At 38.2% G+C, this 12,720-nt stretch overlaps 1 protein-coding gene and 1 long non-coding RNA gene across 2 annotated transcripts; both read left to right on the plus strand.

Annotated features, from left to right (window-relative positions):
- The first annotated feature begins 3,470 nt into the window (after positions 1 to 3,470).
- Positions 3,471 to 5,944, plus strand: LOC109101444 (outer mitochondrial transmembrane helix translocase-like). Its single transcript, XM_042767444.1, has 7 exons — positions 3,471 to 3,614; positions 4,626 to 4,724; positions 4,833 to 4,953; positions 5,041 to 5,241; positions 5,438 to 5,544; positions 5,667 to 5,756; positions 5,892 to 5,944. Exons 1-6 carry the CDS (start codon positions 3,486 to 3,488, stop codon positions 5,697 to 5,699), a joined length of 690 nt encoding a protein of 229 aa, XP_042623378.1. The 5' UTR covers positions 3,471 to 3,485; the 3' UTR covers positions 5,700 to 5,756; positions 5,892 to 5,944.
- Positions 5,945 to 5,988: 44 nt separating this feature from the next.
- Positions 5,989 to 7,985, plus strand: LOC122146983. The gene is made up of 3 exons (XR_006161331.1): positions 5,989 to 6,144; positions 6,331 to 7,659; positions 7,787 to 7,985. It is a non-coding gene; the product is annotated as an uncharacterized LOC122146983 (long non-coding RNA).
- The last annotated feature ends 4,735 nt before the right edge of the window (positions 7,986 to 12,720 follow it).

Here is a 12,720-nt window from a genome sequence, read left to right on the forward strand (position 1 = left end):
TTTATACACTCCACATCTGATGACAGGAAGCAATGACAATTCTTCCTACAGAGAAAAGTAGTGCGGATCCACCAGTCGTAAGTCTTTCATGCTGCATGCATAATAATGCAAATAAGGCCAAATGGTTTGCCACTGTGCTATTCATACTGTATCTTTAGAAAAGTTCACAGTTTAAATAGAACATAGCATGGGCAGCATTAAATACATATTTTATTTACGTAGTTATCAGTTTCTTTGACTTTACAACAAGTAGATTTTCTTATTTGCATCATTTAAACAGAAAGCGTATAGGCTATTCTATATCTATTTCAAAAGTCTCATTAGCTGAGGAGGGTGTGACTGGGTCTCATCGCAAAACAGTTAAAGGGAAGCATTGCCAAAACAAAACCACTCATTTCTGGTAAGTGACCTCTTTTTTTAAGAGTTTCAGTTTGTATTGGTGAACGAGGAAATATATTTATATATATTGTAATATATATTTGGAAATACATATGAAAATATGATTTACTTTGCTTTCTTTTTTCTTTATGTTAAGTAGGATGCAGTAGCCTATATTTGTTTGTAAGGTTGTGATTAAGAAGATGTGAACATAGCTGATGAGTTCAGCCTGTAGTTGTGGCATAAATGGGAACTAAATCACAATCTACACACATCTAAATATTTGACAGTTGCGCCGTTAAAAATGATACTTGACCCAACTACTCGTCAGTTATTACTGATGCTGCCATATAGCACCTTTTATGACATGATGATGCTTGTTGCGTCCGTATCCATTGCGTTGATCCCATTAAATGACTTTACAGCACAATCCCTCTGCAAAGTGCTTAAGTGTAATGAATAACAAAATCTAAACCATGACAACCCTTACCAAAAAGAAATATACTTCAAGATTATTTTATTAAGTATACTTAAGTAAAGTTCAAGTATATTTTAGGTATACTTTATGTAGTAAGTATAGTGTACTACTTGTAAATGTACTATTTCAGTACTCCTTGGGACTAAATTGGCCCACTTTCTAGTATATAAAGGTATACTTTTAAGTATGGCAGTAGTAAACTTTGAGTCTTTTTTCAGCTTTTTGTTCAAATTGTTGTTTATTTATTTATTTCATTTTATTTTATTTTATTTTTTTATGAAACTTATTTTGAGTTCTCTTTCAGAGATAGGGACAGTTTAAAGGTAAAGAAAACTGGGTCCTTTTTCACTTAAAGGGGTATGGGTTCGTTTTTTTTTTTTTTTTTTTTAAAGAGGACTCAAGTGTGAAAACACCCTGAATAAATAAATATTTTACAAAACAACAACAACAACAAAAAAAAAACACAGCCTGCAAACTTTATAACTTAATAAAGCATATTTCCTAATGCCATCTGACTAGATGGTATTAATGTTTCCAGAGATCAATGTCACATCAGAATGATGTCACGCACAAAGTGTCAGGACTCTCTGATGTTGAATTCCACAATAAAGGCCATACAAAAATTCATATATAACGATTGACCTTTAAAAAAAACATGGACGTTGTGTCTGTGATGTCACCCATAGGTTTCTAAAGAGCATTTTTGAAGCCTAAAGTGGTCGTCACCATTTTGGAAGCGCGTCACTCCTGGATAATTGAAAATGGGCAAAGAGGCAGGACGTGGGTGGAGCTGGTTGCTGAAACCACACCCACCAAGCTCGACGGTGGTGACAGCAGTGGCAATCCACCTGTCACTCAAATGGCCACGCTCTTAATAATGCCGAACTTTAAGGCTTTAAAAGGATGAGTTATAAAAATAAAAATTAGCTATATAGAACAAAACTTTTTGTACCAGGCTGTAAACATATTTTTTTTCTGCTTTAAAGTTGTGCATTTTAACATGGGGGGGGGGTCTATGGGATCGACTCCCTTTTAGAGCTAGTCTCTAGCGGCCAGTCGATGAATTGCAGTTTAAGTCACTTCCATGTTGGTTTCAAGAGAGAGACCGGAAGATTGCCGCTTGTATATAACCTGTCTTTGGCCTAAGTTCAAATAAATATAAAAAGGCCTTCAGACCCTCTTAAAGCATCAACTACTCACTACTACTCAGTCAGCAAAATCATTGTAAACATGTTCAGCCTTTTAGTGTTATTTGAGTAAATTACTATTGACAGTTACAAAAGTGATAACACACTGTGCGCAGAGTCAGGGAGTCTATATATTCTTTAATGTCATTTCCTCCTGCATCATGGAACATTTCGCAGTTTGTATATTCAAAGTAGGAGTCTGGAAATGTAATGCTTGCTCATTTTGTGGACTGCATGGTTTGACAACCAGATTTTCCTGTGTGTATGTGATGTGCTTTTTTTTGTTTGTTTGTTTTGTTTGTTTGGTTGGTTGGTTGTTGTTGTTTTTTTATTAATATGCTTATAAAGGTATAAATGCTTATAGGGGAAGTCATGTGGCAATACCATGACTGAGGTGCCCTTGAGCAAGGCACCGAACCCCCAACTACTCCCTGGGCACCGCAGCATAAATGGCTGCCCACTGCTCCGGGTGTGTGTTCACGGTGTGTGTGTGTGCACTTTGGATGGGTTAAATGCAGAGCACGAATACAGAACAAATTCCAACAAACTTTCACCATACTTGGCTGTATGTTATTTGGGGGAAGTCGTGGCTTAACGTTAGAGTGTTGGATTTGGAATCCAAGGGTTGTGAGTTCGAGTCTCATGCCGGCAGGAATTGTAGGTGGGGGGAGTGAATGTACAGCGCTCTCTCCACCTTCAATATCACGACTGAGGTGCCCTTGAGCAAGGCACCAAACCCCCAACTGCTCCCTGAGTGCCACAGCATAAATGGCTGCCCACTGCTCCGGGTGTGTGTTCACTGTTGTGTGTGTGCACTTTGGATGGGTTAAAAGCAGAGCACAAATTCCGAGTATGGCTCACCATACTTGGCTGTATGTCACGTCACTTTCACTTTTTTTTTTTTATTTAGGGGCATTTTTTTATTTAGAGGTCATTAAAATACCCATGAAAACTGGCTCCACTGTGGTCTCCTGCTCTCCCATGGCTTTTTGATTCCCAGAGGTCTTCTGCTTTGCTGTGTTACCCTGATACTCCTTGGTCTCTTGCTACACATTGGTCCCTTGTTCCATCAACATTCCCCGTGGTCTCCTGTTGCACCTGTGCGAGAACTATAAGCATTAAACATTCTTCTCCTGATGCTCTTGTCACATATTTAAATAAGACATACCTGACTAAATTTGTTAATTTGTCAATTATTTAATTAACTAGAGGCAATTTATTTATTGTCCACTAATTTCACTTCAAATTGAATTCACGACTTTCAGGATTAACATGAATAAGCACATCTCAGTTCAGTACGGTAATATCAATCTCCAGTGAAAAATGAAAGCAAACTGTGCTGGTTCATTATTAAATTATTATGATAAGAAAGATTTCTTATCATAATATGGGTCATTTATTTATTTTATTTATTTATTTATTTTGCAGAAGACTATGAGAAGATGCAGTTGAAAGAGATTCCTGTTGACGGTATTATACAGCCATTAGGTCTGATCTTCTGCCTTACAATAAAGTGGATGGCTGATGCTATTGATCCAACAAGAAAACAGAAAGCTAAAGCACAAAAACAGGTATACAGTTTAATTTCTGCAGTTTTGCAATTTAGAGGGTTCAGAAATTGAAAATGTCCAAATTTAATTATCACTGAATTTTTGTGTAATTTTTTCAGGACTGAAAAGACATGTAAATTAAAAAAAAAAAAAAAAAGAAGAAGAAAAAAAAGAAAAACTAATGGACCTTTTTCACATTTCTGGGTTTCTCAGCACCGGAAGTCGTCATAGATGGGTAAACGTCTATATCAGTGAATGGGAGACTACCACAATTTTTTTGTGTTCCCATTTGCTTAAATAGCAAAAGAAAAACTCCACAATAGTGTTTTCACTACTTAAAAAAAAAAGTGGTGGGGGGGGGGACTGATAACGGCAGTCAGTAGAGGGAACGATGTCAAATTGTCCTTCTCTCCCACAGCCGCTGTATTAGAAACACCCTCACATTAGCATTAACTAATTTTTTTGTAATTTGATGCAAAAGGTAATATAATACAAAGTATAGTGTTATAAATGTATATACATTTAAAAAAAAATTACAACATAAAAAACTTTGGATGATTTACGATTCTGGTGACCGTTGAAAAACGTCATCACAGTCTTGTGAAAAGGGTAGATAGTTCTGGAAATGTAATATAGTTACACAAAGAGATATAGTAAAGAAGACAAGGATTTTTCAAGGAATCTTCAATTTTATGTAAGAATGAGATAAAGATGGAAGAATACAGTCATAATAATTCAGAATTGAGAGATGGGTCAAAATATGATACCCATATTTGTAACAGTGTTGGTGGATTTGGTGAGAGTTCCATCAGTTTGTTTAGATATACTACACCATTTCTTATTATACTTAGCTTAGTTCTAAGTTCTAATTCTAATAGCTGGAAATTGTTCTTCATGATTATAGTCCCTTTTCATGTCGACTGAGATCATTATATCTTAAAGAAAAGTTTTAACAAGCCCTGAAATGTTTTAATATCATATGTATGGATAATATTATAGGCGTATCAGCAACATGTTATTATCCCTTCACAGGCAGAAAAACTCATGCAGGAGATTGGAGTGAAGAAAATTAAGCTTTCTGAATATGAGATGAGCATTGCACCTCATCTTGTGGATCCATTGACTATGCAGGTAGGGAATGAAGTCAACAGCTTACTTTATCTACCAGTAGTTAGTTGTCTCTATCATAGTCTATTTTATGAGAAGCAAGTTACATGAATCATTTATGTGTGTGCACAGATTACATGGCATGACATTGCAGGTCTGGATGAAGTCATAACTGAACTGAAAGACACCGTTATACTTCCGATCCAGAAGAGACATCTGTTTCAAGGATCCAGGCTTCTTCAGCCACCCAAAGGTAGGTACTAGGATGGAAATATTTCCAAGTGCTTCTAAACTGGACTCCACACATTATTCTGAGGTGGTTTGCTTGTCATCTTCTCAGGTGTGTTGCTGTATGGGCCTCCAGGCTGTGGGAAAACTCTCATAGCCAAAGCTACTGCCAAAGAGGCTGGATTCCGCTTCATTAACCTGCAGCCTTCCACTCTCACGGACAAATGGTACGGGGAATCCCAGAAACTAGCTGCAGCTGTCTTTTCACTGGCCATCAAGCTACAGCCCTCTATTATCTTCATCGATGAGATTGGTAATTGCATATTTACATTTTTATGCTTTGCGTTTCTCTAATAACTACAGTATGCAAGTAATCCAGCTTCACTGGAACCTGGGACTTCTGAATCTAAATCAGTTACTTTTTCTCCTTTAAAGTCACATAATATGTCAGTTAGTGTAATATTCTTTATTTTTGTCATTTTGAATTAACTTTCCTCTATATGTCTTAGATTCCTTTTTGAGGAGTCGCTCAAGTTCAGATCATGAGGCCACCGCTATGATGAAGGCTCAGTTCATGAGCTTATGGGACGGACTGGATACTGACGTCAACTGCCAGGTACAATCAGCATATATTTGCATTTGTAGAACAATTCTTGAGAGGTTTACTGGTTTGATCAGCAATCCAAAATGCAAGTCAGTTTACTTTTCTGATGTGTTGTGATTGTTTTCTGCACAAAGGTCATAATAATGGGAGCCACCAATCGGCCATAAGATCTTGATTCTGCTATACTCCGAAGGATGCCCACAAGATTCCACGTCAATCAACCTGTAAGCCTCCTGAAATTAGCTCAAAATATGTTATATATATATATGGTATGCTCATTTTTATTATTAATTATTAGTGTAGTGCTTCTTATAATGCTTCTTATACAGTTCATGATAATTTGTTGTGTGTGTATTTAGAATGTCAAGCAGAGGAATGACATATTGAAACTGATCTTGAAAAATGAGAATGTAAGTATTTTATAAATTGGACTGTCAGATAATTGAAATTTGCGAGTGCTGAAAGGGTCACTTTTTCTTTTCTGAAGGTGGAGTGTGCTGTGGACTTTGCAAAAATTGCAAAACAGACCGACGGGTTCTCAGGAAGTGACCTCAGAGAGATGTGTCGAGATGCTGCTCTGCTTTGTGTGCGTGACTTTGTGCATCAACAAAGGTACACTTTCCAACAATATAGGAGACAGGACAGAATTTGATATATGTTTATATCTTTATTTGAAGTTTTAAGCTCCATTTTCAACTTTTCATACTGTCTAGTGTAATACTTTTTTTCAGTCAGTATGAAACTGACATTTACCTCCCTTATTAATTTCCTTATTAATTCCCCTTAATCCCATTACAGTCCGGATGAAGACTTCATCCGTCCCATCAGGCAGGAAGACTTGCAGAAGGCATTGGAGAAGATGAAGAAGTCCAAATCTGCTTTATTTCAGGAAGCATTTATGCATGATGTAATACTAGGCTGAATGTGATGCTCCTGTTTTAACATGAACCCATGTCCTTGATGTATACATGCACCATGTCCTTGACCTTGACCTTTGTGGCATATTAATATATCATGATTTGCAAAAGGGAAACTCATTTATAAAAATTTATATATCTAGACAAATTCTGGTGCTTTTGCTATTCAATCAGTTAATAAAACAGGGGCAGGACAAGTCTAAATTGTGACATTGCTGCATTCAGTTCAAAGGAACATGCTTACAAAACTTTGATAGTTTAAGAACTAGTTACAAAGAAGTGTTTCAAGAAGCCTATTGTATTTATCTGAATTTGGATTTCTTTACTGGTATTGGTAATTTGAGAGATGTGCAAGAGTATTTACAGTATATGCATAGTTATTTGCATCCTTGCCATGCCATTTTGCGTTGATCCAATTTAAATATTTTAGTTTAGGGTGTTTCAAATCCGCAATATGTGCTTCATACACAGTCTAATGACCTAACCAAAAAATCCTAAATTATTGTATTTATCTTCAGTGTAAATTATGACTAAAATTGCGTTACAGATCTTAAATGTCAAGTATGCCTAAAAGTCATAATCACATAACTGGAATTGGACTTTAGACTACTTAAAACCTAATACAACTATGGTGAAGCTTTGTGGCATCCATCACTATAGAGAGGGACTGCAGAGTGATTGTGTCGTATATGTCTGTAAACTAAATAAACCAACTGATTAAAGGGAAGCTGCCTTTTTAAATTATATTTCTGGTAAGTGATCCTTTTGATGAATCATTTAATTTATTTAATTTCAGGTTTTAGTGAATGAGGAAATATTGTTTCCTTTTTTTACTTTCTTTATGTTGTTTCTTTCAATCATTTATTAGTTCTCTTGATTTACATTACTTTTCCATTATGTTTGAGCAATTCATTTTTTTTTTTCAATTCAAGTTTTACTGGGCATTGAAATGCATGAAATGCAAAAGATGAGGTTTAAAATGCAGGACAGTGTAAATAGTAAAGACTTAATGTACAATTGAATAAGTGAATCAACATCTGTTTCTGTATATTTGTCATTTTGAAGTAAGTACTATCATCTTCATGTCTTAGATTTATTTATTTATTTTTTATTGAGGAGTTGCTCAAGTTCAGACCATGAGGCAACCGCCATGATGAAGGCTCAGCTCATGAGCTTATGGGATGGCCTTAATACTGACTTCAACTGCTAGGTACTATTCAGCTTGTGTTCACATGTGTAGCAAAATTCTTTTGAGGTTTACTGGTTTGATCAGCAATCCAAAATTCAAGACAGTTTACTTTTCCAACTGATGTGTTGTGATTGTTTTCTGCACAAAGGTCACAATAATAGGAGCCACCAATGAGCCACAAGATCTTTATTCTACTATACTGCGGGGGATGCACAAGATTCCACATCAGTCAGTCTGTAAGTTCAATCAAAATATGTTTATATGGTTTAAATTAAATTTCTGCATTTTCCACTGGGCTGAGTGGGATGCTGCTGTTTTAAAGGGCTCATATGATGTTGCTAAAAAGAACATTATTTTGTGTATTTGGTGTAATGAAATGTGTTTATGTGGTTTAAGGTTCAAAAACCACATTATTTTCCACATACTGTACATTATTGTTTCTCCTCTATGCCCCACCTTTCTGAAAAGCGTTGATTTTTACAAGGCTCATCGTTCTGAAAAGCGAGGTGTACACTGATTGGCCAGCTTTCCAGTGCATTGTGATTGGCCAAATACCTCAAGCATGTGACAGAAATGTTACGCCCCTTACCATACTGTTATGCCGTGTACCAGTCAGAACACCCAGTGCGACAAGACACAAATATTAAAACCCATTATATATGAGGCATTTATTGCATCCAGTGGGGGCATAATTACGGATTATAATGACTTATACTGTGTTTTTACGTGTTGCGTTGCACTGCACCACATAAACATAAGACCATGTCTGTATTTGTGATTGGAGAAATGACAAACAACAAGTGCTACTCTACACTGCTCACAACTCACGTTTGAATTGAATCATCAGTGGCAAATCCTTTAAATATGTTAACATATTTACAGACTGTGAGTCAGAACAGCCGGCATTGTGGTCTACTCCCAGGTTCAGGAAACAGTCCTCTATAAACTGCACTGCACACATCTGAATATTTGGGTTGAACTGTTCTGGAACAGTGTTGTAAATACAACTTAACCACTGATTTCTAGTTGTGTCCTCTTTTAGAAGGCCAAACAAAGTAGCATAGCTTTCACAACAAAACACACAGCGTCTCCACAACATGGCGGCTGCGGTGGCAGCAACAATAAAGTTACGCCTGCTTTCTTTGCGTGAACATTTGGGCGGCGTTATGCAAATTTTCCCATATCGTGATGTAGACATGTGGGGGCGTGTTTAAACGAGGCGTTTTAGGAGAGCGTGGATGAGTCTTATTGTAAGACTCTGTTCCCTGCTCTGTTGTTTTTGCGATTCAGTCAATGAACTGTATTCATAACACATTAACAGAACAGATTTATTTGTAAATTGTAAACCATTAAGTAAATTTTCCCATTCAGTTGAAGAATTTAATGATTTGAATGAAAAGGTTTGGCCATGAATAAAATGTTTTAGAGTTGAATTTAGCCCAGAAAAGAGATTATGTGATGGTCATTTGTTATAAATATTTGTTTGCAAAACATTAATTATGGTTGAACTAAATATTTCATTTGTTTCTTTACAAAAGCCTTTATGTTTTGGATGTGGAGCCAGTGAGCATGCCATCAGCCCCTCAGATTCTCTTACTTCAGAAGAGGTTTGTCTGGTCCATTCTAGTTAGGCTTCTCTGAGTTTTTCCTTTGAATAGGCCCTACCTGTTTTTATACTTTAGAGACCACATCAAGTGGAACTTGCTTGTTCTCCTCGTGGTGAAGTACATGGATCTTTGTTGTCAGCCATCATGCTCTTGCTTAATCACAAGTGACGACCCTCACAGTAAGTGTGTGAATGCGTGAGGCTATTTATGATACTTCTCGCTGCAAATTTTTGCAAGATTTTGAGCTTAAAACTCTCAATGCAAGGCTTGCTTTCTTCGAAAAGAATTAATCTGCTTTCCCCTTCCACTCTGTTTCTGAGGCTGCAGAGGCTCCTCATGAATCTATGGCTTGGGGATCGGATATTGAAATGAAGGCTAGAGAGAGTGAGCAGCCAGCCTTCTCCCTTTCTCTCTGTCTCACCCGAGCACCCTTGCCCATGGTATCACCCATGGAATTTGTTCATTATTATTCATGTCCTGCTTCAGCTAACGCTCTCCTGCCTGGTGGCTAGGAGGTCCTAACTTGTGCCACACAGAAGCTCAGCATTAAATGTCCTGATTAACCACTTAAACCTCAGTCCTCAAAGCGTGATGAGCATTTCCTGAGCGGCCTTAATTTATGCCGTTTGGAGAAAGTTGCAATTTTTCAGTGATCTTCATCATGAGATCCTGTAAGCAGCAGTTTTTCTGCTTGTCTCACTAATGCAGTGGCCTCTGACATCATCAATCTTGTTGGTTCTGTGGAGCACAGCTATGCTAGCATTTCAGCGATTGAGGACACACTGGCCACACACTTCTCTGCTCAGTCCTGGAAGTCTTGTTTTTTATTCCGGGCCTTACCCCGGAGGCAGTTTAGGAGCTCCGCAAAGCTACTGACTTGGTATCGTGTGTGACTAAGCATACTGCATGTGCGATTGGACACAAAATGAGGGGCGTGGTGGCTACCGAATGCCTCCTTTGGCTAAATCTCACCGAGACTCATGAGAAGGAGAAGGTTTTCCCAATGGATGCCCCTATCTCCCAATCAGGTCTTTTTGGAGTAGCAGTTGGTTCAGTGGTTGACAATTCTGCAGAGCTACAGTAAGACTCAATCAACTGCCCTTAAGATTTTCATACCTAGGAGGGCTTGTGAACCTACCACTCCCGCCACTAAGCCCAGAGAATGCTCTACACTCAGGAAGGAGCCCTCTGGGAGTAGTGACAAGCCTGAGCATCCCCCACCTCGCACAGTTTGGGGATCCCATGCTCACTCAGACTCCTATTGGTGGCCCCTTTCTGGCCATCCCAGACATGGTTCACAGAGTTGACTTCCCTGGTGGAGCAAACCCCGTGGGAGATTCCCATCAGGAGGGACCTACTGTCTCAACTCCAAGGCAGGATTTGGCACCCTTGTCCAGTGACATCAGTGGCAACCAGTAACAGCTTCTGATCATCCTGCTAATGTTCAGGAGACCATCAATAATGATTGGATAACATTTTTATTTAAACATTTTTATTCAAGAACATCATCGTTAATTCACATCAATTAATCACACTCAGTGTGAAAGGTCCTTTAGACACTAAAATGGTTACTCAATTCCAGTACAAAGTTCCCTGTTGGTTTGAGGACATTTGATCTTGGTAACATCTGGGTTTATGTCGCTGACTTTCATCTAACACCTTGTGAAGTTTGAGTTTGATAGTAGGCTACTTTTCACAGGGTCACTGCTGACATCTGCATCTCGACACTCTCTGTCATTTTGGAAGGCACTTTCCATTGATCAGGATGTGGTCAATCGGGTTACCATCAGCTGATTTCTTTTGTTGATGGTGCATCTGACCACTTAGTTGTTGTCCAAGCCGAAGTCAACAAGTCTGCTGCCATTGTCATTAATCTGACCACAGCCTTGGCTCCCCATAGCTCTATCACAGTTAGTTTTGTTAGCTCCAGCCTTAGTATTCCTGTTTCCCATAAACATGATGAGGTACTTTAGAGACTGTGTGTTGTACTTCATACCAGTTGATTTTTTTTTCTCTTCCTTAACTTAATTTGCTGGTGCATAACACTGCATATTAATAAACTGCAATGCTTTGCAATGCCTGAGACCAATCTGGAATGGTTGAATCCGATTACAAATATTTTTATGCAGAGCTTGTTGACGCCCAATAAATAAGTAAATCAAGACTTTTTGTGTATCTTTGGTCCCTATACCATAAAGAGAACATTCTCCAACCGAATTCAAAAAAAACTGCTAAATTGAAATCATGACCTAATGGCTAGAGAGTTTGACTCTTAACCCTAAGGTTGTGGGTTCGAGTCTCGGGCCGGCAATACCATGACTGTAACCATGGTTTTTAGGTGTATTGATTATCATTTGTATAATCACAGTTTTACTACAAACAAACTGTGAACTATGGTTAGTGTAGCAAATCCATGGTTAATTTATGGTTACCATAGTTTAACTATAGTAACCATGGTTTTTAGGTTTTATTTGTAGTAAAACCATGGTTAATTTTCGTAAGAGTAGCTCTGGCATTGTTAATGGTATGGACTGCCTGTGGTAGCAGTGTTCTGGTAGATTATCTGGTAGATTATCTATGATTTACAGGTAGCCTTGTAGCCTTGTACAACGCACTCTGCATTCCTATGGACCAAAACTGGTTTGCCAACCGCTAATAAACCATAGAAGAAGTAGAGGACTAAGCAAAATAGTTTGAAGCTTCGAATTTATTTATTTATTCATTATGTATGTATGTATGTATGTATTCATGGAGGTGATCAGTTTGTGGCACTGCTGAGGTGGTATGGAAGCCCAGGTTTCTTTGACAGTGGCCTTCAGCTCATTGGCATTTTTTTGGTCTCTTGTTTCTCATTTTCCTCTTGACAATAGCCCATAGATTCTCTATGGGGTTCAGGTCTGGTGAGTTTGCAGGCCAGTCAAGCACACCAACACCATAGTCATTTAACCAACTTTTGGTGCTTTTGGTAGTGTGGGCAGGTACCAAATCCTGCTGGAAAATGAAATCAGCATCTTCAAAAAGCTGGTGAGCAGAAGGGAGTGCTCCAAAATTTCTTGGTAAACGGACTTTGTTTTCAAAAAACACAATGGACCAACACCAGCAGATGACATTGCACCCCAAATCATCACAGACTCTGGACACTTAACACTGGACTTCAAGCAGCTTGGGCAATGAGCTTCTCCACCCTTCCTCCAGACTCTAGGACCTTGGTTTCCAAATGAAATACAAAACTTGCTCTCATCTGAAAAGAGGATTTTGGACCAACTGGACAATAGTCCAGTCTTCCCCCTAACCAACCCACATAAGACGCCTCTGACTCAGTATTTGCTTAACAAGAGGAATAACAAGAGGAATACAACAACTGTAGCCATATTCCTCTTGATGCCACCAGCCTCAGTCTATTCCTTGTGAAGTTCACTCAAATTCTTGAATCGATTTTGCATGACAATCCTCATAAGGCTGCGGTTCTCTCGGT

Source organism: Cyprinus carpio, chromosome A12 (assembly GCF_018340385.1).
Source record: "Cyprinus carpio isolate SPL01 chromosome A12, ASM1834038v1, whole genome shotgun sequence".
Lineage (NCBI taxonomy): Eukaryota > Metazoa > Chordata > Actinopteri > Cypriniformes > Cyprinidae > Cyprinus > Cyprinus carpio.

Coding starts and splice junctions, on each gene's coding strand:
- LOC109101444 (XM_042767444.1), top strand. CDS start 3,486: ATGCAGTTGAAAGAGATTCCTGTTGACGGTATTATACAGCCATTAGGT. Junction 4,725..4,832: donor TGGATCCATTGACTATGCAG/GTAGGGAATGAA, acceptor GTGTGTGCACAG/ATTACATGGCATGACATTGC. Junction 4,954..5,040: donor GCTTCTTCAGCCACCCAAAG/GTAGGTACTAGG, acceptor TCATCTTCTCAG/GTGTGTTGCTGTATGGGCCT.